This window comes from Branchiostoma floridae, chromosome 9 (assembly GCF_000003815.2).
Source record: "Branchiostoma floridae strain S238N-H82 chromosome 9, Bfl_VNyyK, whole genome shotgun sequence".
Lineage (NCBI taxonomy): Eukaryota > Metazoa > Chordata > Leptocardii > Amphioxiformes > Branchiostomatidae > Branchiostoma > Branchiostoma floridae.
In genome coordinates this window covers 22,456,046-22,472,939 of record NC_049987.1, presented here as the reverse complement: position 1 = coordinate 22,472,939, position 16,894 = coordinate 22,456,046, and the positions used below count along the sequence as shown (strand labels likewise).

The following is a 16,894-nucleotide window of genomic DNA, read 5'->3' as shown; positions in this document are numbered from 1 at the left end:
GAGCTATAATACGGCTTGATACCAGGCTACTTTTGATGCCTTAAGGCTGTGGGTTACCGTTGTTATCCACTGTGTCTAGGGCATGGTATTAGTAGAAGGTGGACCCCATTCCTCTCCTTCCACCGGCTTTTATCCTGCAGCACGTTTGCGTTGTTGAAAGATTTTAGGAGGTCACAGTGACCTGCTGTGAAAAATTGGAGCATTCTGATCTTGCTCCCATCCATATTGCAATTGATATTCGGTCGGCAATGATTCCATTTCAATTGCGCGCATATGCAAGCGTTTCTGATCTCATATCAAGTTTAGAACGTACATTACGCTTTGGACCTGATCATAACATTGAACTTCCCGTCACTTCTTCAGACTGCTTGATTGGTGGGGTGGCGGTATTGTGGGAACACTTGATGCATGAGCTCGCAGATGGCAGATCCCCACATTGGAGAACCAATCGCTCAGACGGTACAGGAGGTTACCCCTGTCATTACTATCGCCGAGCCTGGCGGGAACGCGGGGATTTGGGAACCCTTTTTTAAACAGAATGTCCCACTTAGGGGCTTACAGAAGTTCTGACTGTTGGAAAGGCCAAGGAAAAACTTAGTTTTTGTGCCGTCCCATTGGAGTAATACATCAACAGTCTCCTGGCTTCCTAAACTACCCTTAGAGAACAATAAAAGGATTTGTTTTATGCGGTCCTCTTCTATTATATTTCTATGTTATCGCTTACTACACTGTTAACCATTATTTGTCTGCCATGTTTTGTCACTTGCAATTAGCCCTATGGCAAGAATTTTCAATAAACCTATTATTACTATCTGTGTCGAATGTCGACATTAAGCTTTGGTTATGTGTCTGTAAATTGGCTTTTGATTTCAGTTGTTCTCAACTGCCTAATAGCCAATAAAATCCATATTGAATCATGAATCTTGAAAATTGCGTATATACGAAGATAGATGAACAGACGATCCCGTTGCATTACATTGTGCTGTGTCAGTTAAATTCAGAAGTACGGCTAAATGCATATCGCATTGATGGACGAAGCACAACCATTATTTTGATAAGACACGACGTGTGCATGTAAGACATCTATGGATAAGGGCATATGACGATCGTCATGAGATATGTATCTGACGCTACATGAAGATGATAGATGAGTTTTACAAATCACATTGACAGGCGAATCATGTCGGTGACGTTGGCAGATAAAGAGACCTTATGAAATCAAGGGGCTGTCACAATTATGCGTATATCAAGTCCTCATGAGTTCCGTCTTGACATTGTTCTGATGCCTGGTGATAGATCCAAAATTCTCACTCTTAGAAACAGAATAGATATTTCACACTTGTTCGTGCAAAGTGCTTTTGTCTTCATTTTTTTCAAGTAAGACATCTATGGATAAGGGCCTGTGACGATAGTCATGAGATGTCTATCTAACGCTACATGAATGACTTTGACAGATGAGACATACCTATCACATTGGCAGGCGAATCACACCTGTGACGTTGGCAGATAAAGGGACCTTATGGAGTTGAGGGGCTGTCACAATTGTGCGTATATCAAGTTCTCATGCGTTCCGTCTTGACATTTTTCTGATGCCTGGTTAGAAATCCAAACTCCTCACACTTAGAAACAGAATAGAGATTTCACACTTGTTTGTTCAAAGTGTTTTTGTCTTCATTAAAAAAAAAAGAAAGAAAGAAAAACATGTGCATGTAAGGGCCTATGACGATAGTCATGAGGTGTGTATCTGACACCACATGAATGACGGTGACGGATGAGACGTACCCATCACATTGACAGGTGAATCACGACGTTGGCAGATACAGAGTCCATATAGAGTTAAGGGACTGTCACAATTGTGCGTATGTATACCAAGTCCTCATGAGTTCCGTATTGACATTTTTCTGATGCCTGGTTAGAAATCCAAAATCCTCACTCTTATAAACAGAATAGATATTTCACACTTGTTCGTGCAAAGTGCTTTTGTCTTCATTTTTTTCAAGTAAGACATCTATGGATAAGGGCCTATGACGATAGGCATGAGATGTGTATCTAACGCTACATGAATGACTTTGACAGATGAGACATACCTATCACATTGGCAGGTGAATCACACCTGTGACGTTGGCAGATAAAGGGACCTTATGGAGTTGAGGGGCTGTCACATTTGTGCGTATATCAAGTTCTCATGAGTTCTGTATTGACATTTTGCTGCTTACTAATAGGTAAAGTGAGAAAAAAAGAGTTTCTTTAACTTTGACCCAGTTGTTGCGCAGCCTTGGATATTGAACACAAAGTAAAACGTCTTTGATCCCAAACTTTACCTAAGCCAAAATAACGTCAAAACTCATACTGACTTGAAAATACGCACTCATGTGACCGCTCCCATATACCCGCTGTACGTTAATAACTGAAGGGACTACCTATGACGTTTACAGATAAAGTGGAGTACTTAATGACGCCGACGGATAAACCGTATTTAAGACGTTGATGTAGAAATCTACTGCCTATGACTTTGACAGATAAAACGTAGTTATGACGCTACAAGTTAAAGCGTACTAATGACGTCATTTAATGAAACACCTGTCTAGACGTTGACAATAAAACGTACTTATGACGTCACAGGATAAAGCATACTTATGACGTTGGTAAATGAAGTGCCTACCTATGGAGTTGACAGATAAAACGTACCTATGACTTTTACAGATAAAACTTACTTATGACGCTGAAAGATAAAGCGTACTTACAACGTCAGCAGACAAAGCGTATTTATGACGTTGACAGATAAAACGTAATTATGACGCTAAAAGATAAAGCTTACTTTTTAAGTTGACAGCTAAAGCGTACTTTTGACGTTGACAAATGAAGTACCTACCTATGACGTTGATTGACGTCTCCCTGTTGGCGTCCGGAAACCCGACGCTAGAGGCGACGCAGACGTAGCGCCCCTCGGCCTGGTAGGTGACGGGCGCCAGCGTGAGCGGGTTATCGTACAGGCGGTGCGTGTCGTGCCTGAGCCAGCGCACACGGGGCCGGGGCTTCCCCTCCGCCGTGCAGTCCTGCCGGAACACCTCCTGGCCGTACAGCACGCTCACCTCGGGCTCGAAACTAGGCTTGATGGACGGAGCATCTGTGAACGGTCGGGAATCAAACACAAAGGTAGATCAGTGTTTGACCGACCGACAACTTCGGATTGATGCGTCAAACATTGTAAAGCTTGCTTTTAGATATCAGAAAATTTGTGAAAAGTTCATAATAAAAAGATTTTAAAAATGCCAAAATTAAAAGACCATTAATCTCAAAGTCCTTCTACAACTACACTTTCTTTCCCCGGACTGCCAATATATGGAACTCTCGCAATCAATGACAACTGTTTTTCTCCTGTCTATAACTTATCAGCCTTCAAAACAAATGTTTACCGCTATCTCCTTGTACAGTTATTTCCAACTTTAAGGTCATTGACTTTAGGTGGTCTGATGACTTTGCTTTTAGCAATCCCGTTAAAAAAGATCAATACGTTGCTAGATTGATGGGGCGCCTGATAATGACAGGAATTAATCGTTTCATTTTATTAGTTCGACCAACATGCGACTTTGCAACTAGCCAAAGGATACCACAACAGGGCAGCATGTGATTTCACATCCTCTAGGGTAACGCCATCGCAAACAGGGGCTTGCCCATGTTATTAGCTTCTATAACATGTTCAAGGTGTACTTCTGTTTAAAGACAAAACTCATACTTATCTTTACCGAAGAAAGAGCGTACTTGTCACCCCTCTTAGAAGATTTAGAACCCTTAAACGCAGAACGTTCGGCTTACGTTTATCCAGCAGAACTGTAACCCCTGCTAGTGTAGTGGTGCGCAAATCCTGCTGGAAGCCTTTTGTGCTCTTTCTTAAAAACTGGACCTCCTACCCATCGTCTTCGAAAGAGCGTACTTGTAACCCCAGTAAAAAGATTTAGAACCCTTAAACGCAGAACGTTCGGCTTAAGGTTATCCAGCAGAACTGTAACCCCGGCCAGTGTAGTGGTGTTCAAATCCTGCTGGAAGCCTGTTTTGCCGTGCCCTTAACACGCACATGACCTCCTACCCATCGTTGTCGAAGTAAGAGTGTAGTTACAAGCCATGTAAAAAGATTTAGAACCCTTCAACGTAGAACGTTCGGCTTAAGATTATCCAGCAGAAGTGTAACCCCTTATAGTGTTGTGCAAATCCTGTCGGAAGCCTGTTTGACCGTGCCCTTAACACGGACAGGACCTCCTACCCATCGTCACCAAAGAAACAGTGTAGTTGTAACCCCTGTAAAAAGATTTAGAACTCTAAAACGCAAAACGTTCGGCTTAAGGTTATCCAGCAGAACTGTAACCCTTGCTACTGTAGTGGTGTTCAAATCCTGCTGGAAGCCTTTTGTGCTCCTACTTAAATACTGGACCTCCTATACTCATTGTCTTCTTCGCAAGAGCGTACTTGTCGCCCCTGTTAGAAGATTTAGAATCTTTAGACGCAGAACGTTCGGCTTAAGGTTATCCAGCAGAACTGTAACCCCTGCTAGTGTAGTGGTGTTCAAATCCTGCTGGAAACCTTTTGTGCTCCTACTTAAATACTGGACCTCCTTCTTATTGTCTTCTTCAAAAGAGAGTAATTGTTAACCCTGTTTGAAGATTTAGAACCCTTAAACGCAGAACGTTCGGCTTAAGGTTATCCAGCAGAACTGTAACCCCGGCCAGTGTAGTGGTATGCAAATCCTGCTGGAAGCCTGTTTGACCGTGCCCTTAACACGTACAGGACCTCCTACCTATCGTTGTCGAAGTAAGAGTGTACTTGTAACCCCTGTAAAAAGATTTAGAACCCTAAAACGCAGAACGTTCGGCTTAAGGTTATCCAGCAGAACTGTAACCCCTGCTAGTGCAGTTGTGCACAAATCCTGCTGGAAGCCTGTTTGATCGATGGCACGGCTGATAACCGCCGGGAATAAGCGTTATCGAGTTTTCGGGCCAGTTATGAGGAAACGGGTGAGCGGCGAGGAGAGTAATACGGGCTGGAGTATTAAATAATCCCGCTGCTGAGCCCCGCTATTTCTCAACCAGTCGATTCATCAATGGTAGCCGACCACGATGACGTGATTACATACATGCCAGCAGAGATGACAAATTGCTGAGGGGAAAAGCCTGCATTTATCCGTGCTTCATCCCAGCGTTACGACTCTATCTCGCACAACACGCCAAACTGATTAACAGCGTTAGAGATGCGATGGCAGGGAGAAGCATTGCCGGGTGAACGCGAGATATACGGCGATGCCGGGAGTTGATCTGAACCGTAACTCACCGAGTATTTCATGCTGATTACGACAGGGAGAGATTCATGCATGAGAAAGTGTCATTATTTGCTCTAAATATAGTAAATGTAATTTTACAAGGTTCCCCCAGGGTCTGGATATGAACTATAGTTACCCTTTAAAGTTTGAGGACGTCTAGAGTTGATCTATACAATGGGTGGAAAAAAAGAACTGGTGTTTGAAGGTTAACACTATAGATAGACGATACATTTTATATTCATTTCAGATCTAAATAAAACTTAGCTTTGAGATATTTTCGGTTACATTGATTGGAAAATAATAACCGTTCACCTTAATCTTTAAAAGTTAGATTATAAACTCATACGAAGAGCAATTCCAAGGAAGTCTATTCCATAAAGATGCACATCTTCTGACATATGCCAAGATTATAATTCACAGATGACTGATAAACGTAATCCATATGAAATATCTCATAGACGTAGGCAGCCTAGTTATTTCTTCTACAAACTCAAGTTGTTCGATTTCATCACAAATTCACAGCCACAACATCAACTAACGGTGTACTTTCAACTGATTTGCGACCCCAGATACCCACATTGAAAAAGAAGCCGGATTTGTGATTGCTACGGAAGATATACGGCTTTCCCACGTGCTGATGTGAACCATGATTCAAGCGGTACTTTACACTGATAAGACCTTCCGAGATCTGATATGTAGATCCACCATTATCCGGAGTGAGCTCAAGATATACAGCTTCCTATGGTGTAGTACATAAAGCACGATAGGCATTACTCAAGCTATCTACATACTGGGATACATGACGATCCATCAATCCCTACTTTAGTTGGCTCTTTCAAAGTTTGACACAAATTAACTCCTGCAGTTTAAAAAAACCCCGCAAAGCCGTCAAACCTTTACGATCTTTTCTCCATTCTAAGAGCTATCCACCACGCAAAATAGATATCATAGCTTTGCTAGAACCCGAGATATGAAAATAGGAATTTCAGCGGAATCACCATAAAATTTTGCAAGGGGCCAAATGTTTAACCATTTTGAGGTCTTGTCAAAACCTTTTTGGCGTCACGTGGCATAACGGTAAAGGTATTTGGACCAAAGCCGAGAGGTCCTGAATCCAAGTCTCGTGATTTGCTCCGACTTGTTGCAAGTAAGAGAGGCAACTTGCACAAATTTCCTCACTTCACTCAGGTGCAATTGAGTACCTAGCTTCGGTTAGAGCCGTCCCTCCGATAGGACGTTAAATGGAGGTCTCGTGTTTGGGGACAGCCACACCAAGAGCACGTTAAAGAACCCACCACACCCATAGAAAAGAGAAGCGATCCTTGCCGGTGTGGGTGGGTCAATCACATCTGCCTGGATATGCAGATACAAGTCCTCTTCAGTACAAACCAGGTACAAACCTGACGTGCTATACCACATAGCTTCCCTGGAATACAACACAAACAAACAAACAAACAAACAAAGAACTCACACAGCACTTCTAGCGTGGTTGTCCCGAAGCCCGCTGGTTTGACGTCGTTGTCGGCCCGACACTGGAAGATCCCAGCATCAGGTCTGGTCACCTTCGGTATGGTCAGGACTGGTCCTCTGGAGTAAGGAGAGTCCGAATATCAAATGATAGGAATGATAAATGTCCCGCTTGAAAATGTGATTGAAGAAAAACATTCAAATACAGATTAGATCCCGCTATGGCTAGTGTGGAGAGGCCAAAGTCGTAAACCCATATATTTAAGAATATGGTTATAGATGACGAAACTTAACGCTGACTTCTTTTGCCATCTACATCATGACAGAGGCACATCATTTCCTCCTCCATTGATTATAAGATTCCAACAACATTTGACCTATTGAGATGTAGAGAAAAGCATCATCAACATAAGAAATCCAACCATACGTCTAACAGCAATCAGCTTCCTTGGCTTACCAAACGTAGAGTGGTCACACTCTTGTACTCAAACTGACCAGATGTTACTTCTAACCACCTTGAGGTTTACCTTTGTTGTGCACCTTCAGGGAGAGATCCTCCGAACTTCCTCCACAGGACTTCAGCCGCGGGGTTGCTGTCCACATCACACGTCATGTTGACAGGTGCGCCCTCTACCGCCTGCACTACCGGCTCGGGCACACTCACAACAGGGGCGTCTACAAAACATATAGAATTATTTATCAGAAATGGATTCTTATGATTTAGATTATAAAACAACCCAAGAACTCTAAAACCATATTCCACAGTAAGGTATTAATCCTGTGTTTGTAAACTTTTTGTGACAAAACATAATACTATCATGTTAGTTTCACATTACGTGCTCCACTCTCGGACACACCACACTCTTCGGGTTCTTTGCTTTTGGATATACTCCATCCCAAGTCTCTTATCTTGCCAGTGCCAGTCTCTGGTTACCACTTAGTCCAGGAACAGAATTGGACCAGGGCCAGCGGGAACAAACTTGATCCCTCACAGAGACGAAAAACAAACAAACAAAAACAAGCAGACAGACAGGCAGATAAATACGTTTTCAGAAATTTCGAACCTCTGGATTCTACAGTAAGATCAAGGACACTATAGACACTAAGGACAATATACGTAAAACAAAAAAGTAAAACGTCGTAGCAAATGAAAGTCAGAACTGGCCTTCACCCAACTGAAGTAAGTAGCCCGTAGAGACAGAAGGATCCGTTACACCACAACATCATTTGCTACCATATGTGACTCTGCCAAGTTCCCTCCTGCTGGTTGAAAGTCATGGCCGTTTGGGTGCGTTAACCGTCTGTAAGGTATCAGTGTTGTGCGTGGGTAGGAGTCAACGAAAGACATTAAAATCCCATCAAAGCCCTGCTGTATCCTCTGGATAAGGTTTTTCCTTATCTTTTACCTACTTGAAAAAACATTGGATTCTGCCGTACACTGCAGTTACCTATGATGGCCCAGCCCACAAGGGCAACTTTTGGGACGTTGCTGTTGATACCTTATACGACGCGACCTAGTTTCCAACCAATCAGTTGGCGTTTGAAATTTTTGATGGGATTGCCATGTTTGACTTGACCTAGTATTTAGCCAATCAGCGGGAACTTCACAAATGATTCACCAAGCTACACTTTACCTCGTTGAGGTCGTAGGAACTCAGTGACGTCAAGTAATACAGACGACATTTGGGGGATTTCTGATTGGCTTAAAGTGAAAAATTGTAAACGAGAAATCGGTTCTTAGACTGGCTGAAACCAGGGAAACATGAAACCTGAGCCAACGTCCAAAAGCTGACCTTTGTACCAAACGACATTTTGCGGACCTCTGATTGGCTAAAAGTGAAATGACGTGAACGAGAGATGCCTGTTCTTATTGGCTGAAACCCGGCCTGGGACAACGTCCAAAAGCTGACCTTTGTACCAAACGACATTTTGCGGACCTATGCTTGGCTAAAAGTGAAATGACGTGACGATAGATGCCTGTTCTTATTGGCTGAAAGCCGGCATGAGCCAAGGTTCAAAAGCTGTCCTTTAGAACAAACGACATTTAGCGGACTTCTGATTGGCTAAAAGTGAAATGACGTGAGCGATAGATGAGTGTTCTTATTGGCTGAAAGCTGACCTGGGCCAACGTCCAAAAGCCGTCCTTTATAGGCAGATTTATCGGCGGAAAGTGCGTAGGTACGCCGAGGACTGACGTGGTTATTACCTGACCTTCTTGTACGACAGCCTTTCCACAAACTTATCAAACTCCAGCAGGCAGGAACGCACGACCGGGCCGGGTCTCGGGAGGGATGGCGTGTAGCGAGGCGAGGGACACTTGACCTTCAGCTCGGCGGTGCTTATTGAAGGTCACGGCGACATAGAACGGTGATTAAAGGAGCACACGCGAGTGAGAACCTCCCCGTGGTGCCCAATTATGGTGAAGGTCAGGAGACATGGAGCGATATTTGTTTGGTTTTACAGGCGCGAGGGGAGCGTTGCGGACCTATCAGCCACACGCAGCTGTGAGCGGTAAAACAGCCGCCATTTTGTTTGACCACTGACGTGTGACTGCTGCCATCCTTCGTTCTCACTAGCTGCAGCGGGTTTTATCCGTGTAGGGATGTACTGATCTGTATATATAGATTAAAATTGTACCCTGTTGCGCCCTAAAACCCGTGCGAGCGTGACTTTTGAAAGCTTCGCTGAGAGCTTTTGATAATTTTTCAGCTTACTGAAACTGATGAACATTGACGAAAAATGACTGTGGCCTTAGGAAAGGTTGGTTTTCAAAATGACTTTGTTGCCCACCTAAACGCTCCTTTTAACTGATACGTCTTAGAACGTCTTAAGCCATTGCAAAAGTATTGATAACCAGCAGATTTGTTGTAAAAAAGGAATAACGGTAAAGGTAGTCCCATTGCCATTTTTTAGGCCGGATGGGCAGTGGGTTGCTATCCGCTGTGTCTGGGGTGGTGTGTAGGGAGGAGGAGTCCATCTCTATTCTTCTGCTGCGTTTTACTTCCTAACGGAAGTCACCTGAGTGGAGTGAGGAGATGCACAACATCGGTGGCATGTCAGAGGATTCGAACCAATGACCTCTGGACCAAACACCCTGAGTGTTACCCCGACACAAGATGTGTTTAATCGTCATGAAAGTTGAAGAAAAGGTGAGCACGCCTGTCCTAATATGTACTATCAGAATATCGGGTAATTGTTTCGGCACTCTGGCATCACATGGGGTCCCCAGAGGATATCATCCATGAAATGAAGTTTGCGGGGCCTTGTCGTTTGAATGACGATAACATTTAGTAATGCGGATAAGCGCATCGTGAGCTTCTGGATCAGAGTGGAGCATAAAAATTGGACTGACCTAAATTTTTGACTTATCAAGTCCAGTCTCTGTCAAGAAATGAGCAATCCACTGCTTCTGTGGCGTCACGTTATTGGAGTAAGATCGTCAAATCGCGTGGCGTAATCGGCAGCGTGATGGGCTCGGGCCCAAGAGGTCCTAGGTTCGAATCCTGCCGTCTCACCAATTTTGTGCCATTAGAAAAGGCACTTTGCACGACTTTCCCTAGTTCACTCAGGTGGAAATGAGTACCTAGCTTCGGATAGGACGTTCCTAGGATATGACGTTAAATAAAGGCCGTGCCATAATGATAAACATAATGATCGTGGGCACTAAAGTGAAAAAGAAAAGAAAAATAGTACGTCTACTTTTGGCATATAACATTTCCACCTAGATGAGAATGGCGTCTACCAACACAGTGAAACTTTCAGGTAAATCTCTCAAGAGCCTGTTGAAGTTGCACAAACTTAACTCTACTTTATGATATATGCATTCACATACCTTAAAATTAAATGTATATACCATTCCGCACCACATAGCCTAATACTTTACGTTGTGCCATCCTAAACCTTTGCAGAGAAGTCTTAAGCACGTCGTACGCACAGCCCATCTCTCCACCAAATGTCAATACCAGGTATGCGGTTATGCGTTATAATGGCGGATTCCGTAGTACGACCATGGGACATCCATTTCCACGATATTGACAAGTACCATTTGCGGGGCCTCAAGGATGCTTACGACACATCTAAAAGTCACACGTAGTAAAATTGATGGCGGTCGTTTGTTGCTGCCATTTTACCGCGAGACAACAAATTTCGCACCTCACTAAACATTACACAGGGAAGACCCATCGCCACTTTGCGGTGATGTATGTGCGTTTTCGCGCCGCAATCATTCTGGGCGGCAGGAGTGCAACGGCTTCAGGGGCTCCTGATACGGATCTGACAATGAGCAACGGGTGTGGAGATGTGCTTAAGCTGCGATCCACACTTCCATGCAAATATACACAGATATATAGAGAGATGCACACTGATACTGTCAGGAAAGGCTTATGGTTAGGACACAGAGACATAAAAAGGGTTATTTTGGTTCAGGTTTCGCTTGGAGGCTGCAGTTCTACAATACAGCATAGCTCTAGTTCCAATGTATTCCCTGAGGATATTCGTCAGACCAAAGCTCCTTGGCGAGACAAGATCACCAGTCAAAAGTTTTGGAGTTTTTAGGTGAATCATGCGCCTACAAACAACACTTACCGATATCTATCTATGATTTCTACCCGTTTGCCATTTCACAGTTTGACGCACGAAGAAGCAGCAGTGATAATGCGATTGCTTTTGTGAAAGTGATGCGATCACTTTTCAGATAAGATAAGAAACAATGGATGTTGCTGTAGCAGGTCCTTATTCTAGGCTAAGAGAACAATGCCCGCAGATGTGTATCTACGAATAGTATCTGCCTCGCAGGTTGCCGCACCATCAAATATCACAACTAACAGAGAAACATTGATTTTTTTACGGACGAAGCTGAGAATGAAGGGCGTGGAGATGCCGCAAACGTTCATACTGCGCATATCTGGCAATCGGATGTGGGCCTTAAGTGCACAGCATTGGATCGAACTTCATCTGGAACTCAAAGTTAAGAGGACTAACTGGAACAATGTGCTAAATTGTCATTGCAAGACACATCTGGACAGTTTTGTGGGCATGTTGATCTGACTACTTTCTGGGAACAACTCTGGTATTTGATAAATCCATCTTCTAAGTACTATGTGTCATTCATCATCAATTGGGCCCAACATCTAGGTCGGGGTATGGGACTGTACGGATGTGATAAACAAGTCGTATGTATGACACGTTCGCTGGGGGAAAATACCCTCCTAGGATATTGCCTATATGAAATGATGAATGGCGTCACTACAGCACGATAATTGATCTATGGATGGTATTTCACTTTTGGACACGTATCTACTTTGATTCTTGCTTGGCGTTTGAAATAACGTGTGGTCGTTACAGATTGGTCACTTTGGATTTGGAAAGTCATCTTCCACTTTTCGAAAATTACAAGTACAAAGTTGCAGACGTCAGCTCAATACTGGGTATGATGATTCACAAAGAGCAGCATCCCTTTACATTACGTTTTACTTTGATTCTTGCTTAGCGTTTGAAATAACGTGTGGTCGTTACAGATTGGTCACTTTGGATTTAGAAAGTCATCTCCCACTTTTCGGAAATTACAAGTACAAACTTGCTGTAGTCAGCTAAATACTGGATATGAGGCTTCACAAAGAGCAGTATCCCTTTGCATTATGTTGTGATTTGATGTGGTATATTTGATTTCAAACATTGCAACATCAACTTAAAAGTGTATGTTTCTGGTTTGATGTGGTGTATTTGACTTCAAACGTCGCATGTAAGAAATTTTATCAACTTCAAAGTAGCCAGTGTTTCAGTCGCATTCATTGCACGTCATATTATAAAGCTCATGTACACGCCTGTGGGCCTGTATTCATGAGGGATCGACCTGGAAGATCAACATGTGCTTTCATATTGGTGCCGTCTTGTTACAATTCTCAGAACGTCGACTGTTGTGAAATCACAAGGTGAGTTCACTAGGCTTTACATAACCAGTGTTTCAATCTATATTCATTGCACATCATATCACAGAACTCATACTGATAGGCCTTTGGCCTATATTCTTGAGGAATAGACCCGAACGATTTGTGTGTTCTTTGCTTTTGGTGCCGCTTCATGTTACAACGTCTAATATGATTGAGGCCAAAGTCAAATTCCAAAAAGGGGCCCGGCCGGGCTGTTTGTGGAAATGAGAAATAGAAATGTATATGAAAAAATATACAAAAATAATGACAACGACTATTCTCTTTGCGTCTTGTGTAGTTTGGGGTCTTTTATATCTTACTTTTCGTTCCCGAAAGCTTTCCGGCCGGGCCCCGGTTTGGAAATGTGACGTAGGCCTAAAATATACTGAGACTCCCCACAGCTTCTAGGACAGGACTTCAACTACCACAAGGTCTTACCAAAGCATTCTCAGGCCATTTACCCTTAATCTAAAGGTATTTAACTCTTAAGACGTGATATACCAGGCGGAATGCCCCTGGCCATAGATAAGGTCCTTACGCAACCATTAGGGCGATAAGAACTTTCTCCTTCAAACAATGGCCTATCGTCGCCATCATCCATCTTACTTAATGTTCTCGGTTAAGTACTTCTCAACCCGTCAGGCTGCATTAGTCCGGATCTGATGTGGACAATGGACGATTGGATCTGCTAACTGCTCAGATTGTCTGTCTACCCGGAGGCTAACGATTGATCATTTACATCCTGTGGGATTACAGCAAGTTTTTGGGAAGAAGGCCAAGGTCCAAAGAACGACTCTTACATGTCTACTCTATAACAGATTGGACGGGGACTACGCAAAGTTAATACGCAGGGCTCAGGACATATCTTGGACACAACATGCTACACTCAAAACAATCTATGGAAATCAAAATTCCAAGTGCATTGCAGAATTTTGACTTTTACCCAGACTCTTATTAGAGACATTTGAACTGAATATGAGGAATTGGAAAAAAGGGACGCTTGACAGGGCTAAGCGTAGTGCAACATAGGCTGCCAGCCAGCCAGCCAACCAACCAACCAACCAACCAGCCAGCCAGCCAGCTAACAACCAGCCACCAAACAACCAACGACACAAACAAACAAACAATAACTAAATAGGAAAAACAAAAAATAGATAAGGCGACTCACATCGCACGTGGATCTGCCTGAAGGTGCTTCTGGGCGGCGCTATTTTCGGGAAGCCCTGGTCTGCTACACAGCTGATGTTGGCGCCATTATCCCACCTCGTCAGGAAAGGTAGCACCAGTTCGGAAGACACCGATTCGGATCTGTGGAAAGGCACATAAGTCAGAGTTGAACTTGACTCACTAACAATAAATTTAGACGTACCCAATTTGACTGCCCCACTCTTTTGGACGGCATCTTCTTCTTTTGAGTCAGTCCAATTTTCTGTGTTGTAAGTTGAAGTTCAAGTTCAAGTTGCAAAAATGTTTCATGATCAACTTTTGTCCTCATCAAAACCTATCCTTTCTTACGATGATCAGGTCTAATGTACCAGGGTAATTTTCTGTTCGTTTTCCTCAGAAAAGTGACCTTTTAGAAACGTGATTCGTCAGAAATGTGGACGTCGACTTACAACGCCTCTTGATAGCAACCATTTCAAGTAACTCACAAGTAAACCACAATTTTTTTATAACGTTATGAATCGTCCTATCGGTCCACAGGCAGGGTCAGTCATCACTGGGCGGTCAGACACTACTTAGGCTCAATTGTTCCCGCAAGAGATGTAGCCCCGGCCGGACTCCGAAGCCACAAATTTGCTCCGGCGTACCCCACGGGCAGGTCACGGCGACTATTTGTTACCGGGTCCGGGGCTGAATTTAACGACCTAAAATGAAACAGGGGTCGGGCAGTGCTCACATGCATCCTAGGAGCCGCAGGGTATCCGACGGAGCCAAGTCCGAATCAAGCCCGGAAGAGCCCCCCCCCCCCCAACAACAACACACACACACACACACACACAAAACAGCCCGTTGACTGCCACTAGACAGGGCCCTTATTAATCTCCAAGCAGATCCTACGGTAGCATAAGATAGTATTAAATGTTGGCAGAGGAGTGAAGCCGGCCTAGCAGTGTTACGCTACCGCGATGTGCCCATTTGACTCCCTTTGGCCCGCTATACTCCTTGGCCATCTTTGATACAATCTTATGGCACCGTAGGGTCTGCGTGGAGACTAGCCCTTATTTCCAATTGGGACCGTAGCCACTGGGCAATAAGACACTACTTACTTGTGCAGCACCCTGCTGACAGACCGTACCGGGGGCTGGCGCGTCGTGCCGTTGTACCAGACCAGCTTGGGAAGAGGCCGGCCTCCACGGGACTGGCACGTCAGGACCAGGCCCTTCCCTTCGGTCCGGGGGGCGAGGGGTCCCGTAATCTTTGGCGACACGGGCGGCGGCACTGGAAAGGGAAATAGACATGTTTAAATGTGGTAACCATGGTGAGAATATTTGGTCACCTTCTCCACTTGGCCCCGAACCCAGTCTGCTAAGAATGGTATTTTGCCGGACTTAGTCTGCTATAGGGCCTACGTCACATTTCTTATCCGGGGCCAGCCACTGTTGTGCTATTTTTATAATTTAAATCTTGCGTAATACGTAAAAGTATGACGTAGAAGACTATTAAATGCACAAAACGTATGCAAATTGGTTCGTTATCTCTGAAATTCGTTGAGTAATCATTCGAATCCCGCAGTGCCACACCGGTGCCCCAAGTGCAGTGAGGCACCACCTTTACAGGCAAGGGGAGGTGAGCGTTGGTCACTACGGCAGTGGAGTAAATAATGATATTGTTTTGCATTGGCTCCCGCAGCTAAAGGCTGTTTCTAGACACATAGAGATCCATTATTCAGAGCTGTCTGTGTAGGAGCTTAAATTCCAGAAACCGAAAGCTTTGTGTGTATACACCAGGTCATTTGCTGCTGGGTTTGTTTAACGGTCCGCATAGCTACATAGACGTAATGAGATAAATCAAAGCTGAAATGAATAAACCAAATGAAAAGTTGCACTAAAATACGACATCTGTGAAGACCTCAGTCATCTAGTCCCAAAACATTAACCTATATTTACTACAGGAGACGAAGACGTCGACAGTTTCTCTTTTAACCCTGCGTTAAACCTAAACCCTTTATGACTCGAATTGCCCATCTGGGATTCGCGCTCCGCAATTAAAAACGATTCGGACGTTTAAGAATATGCTGACTGTGGAGAGCCATATGGCCTGCATATTGACCATTCTTTATGTAGTCATTTCCATTGACTTCTATCGGCGTATGGCTGCATCCATCCGTGAAAGGGGGAATCTGTCGCTAGTAGGGGTGGGTACCGGTACAGAAAATTCAGGTCCATGTCCGGTTCAGGCCCAGACGATCAGGTCCAGGTCTGGACCTGAACCTGATTTAGTATGTGGATACTTGTGAATGGACGATACTCAAAACAATGGTCCGTTTCGCTACAAAGGATTCTGTTTGGTGAAGTATTCGACTCCCCCTGGCGTTTAAAATCATACAATTCTAACTGCCTCTGTACGATTGACTGTTAAACTTGGTAGGAATAACTATAGACTCTTCTCTACTTCGCTCTTGTTATTTTCTTCGACATGTAAGTCCCAAAATGTGTGAATCATATTCTGGTCATTTTCCAATAGGTCCAACATCCGGTCCACCGATTTTTTTCAGGTCCGTTTTTTCTGGACCGGTCCAATACGAAGAACCGGTACCCAGCCCTAGTCGCTAGCTGGCACCCCATATTGACCATTCTTTATGTAGTCATTTCCATTGACTTCTACCGGCGTGTGGATTCAGCCAACCGTGTGAGGGGGAAATCTGTCGCTAGCTGACTCCTCAGGGCGCACCTGTTCCTCAAGGATACAATAAACACCGTTTAATGAATCCCGCGCGTCGGTTTAACTCCAAGACAAATCATACCGGGGTAAGGCTGCGTCTCTTGGTAATTTTCCAAGCAATCTGGTCTAACTATTATGGTCGGAGAGTTGCCGTCAATCCCGGCAAGTGGACGGTAGGGACCCCAGAGAGTGGCAAATCTGGGACCTGGCCAAGTTCTCCGCTGCGTGATGGGCGGATATAATAACTTTGTCGTCTGGGGCGCGGTGATTAATTAGAAAAATTGATTGTTATGGTCTTCAGGCA

The 16,894-nt window shown here is 44.1% G+C and overlaps 1 protein-coding gene across 1 annotated transcript in view; it reads right to left on the bottom strand.

Annotated features, from left to right (window-relative positions):
- LOC118422321 (hemicentin-2-like) overlaps nucleotides 1-15,961 on the bottom strand; it is a 42,744-nt gene extending 26,783 nt beyond the window's left edge. The window contains exons 1-6 of the mRNA XM_035829839.1: nucleotides 15,949-15,961; nucleotides 14,976-15,147; nucleotides 13,874-14,013; nucleotides 7,306-7,453; nucleotides 6,783-6,898; nucleotides 2,873-3,127 (exon numbers count right to left, since the gene is read on the bottom strand). Of these exons, the coding sequence (XP_035685732.1) occupies nucleotides 2,873-3,127; nucleotides 6,783-6,898; nucleotides 7,306-7,453; nucleotides 13,874-14,013; nucleotides 14,976-15,147; nucleotides 15,949-15,961 (844 nt within the window). The remainder of the gene's footprint in view (nucleotides 1-2,872; nucleotides 3,128-6,782; nucleotides 6,899-7,305; nucleotides 7,454-13,873; nucleotides 14,014-14,975; nucleotides 15,148-15,948) is intronic.
- Nucleotides 15,962-16,894: the final 933 nt, after the last annotated feature.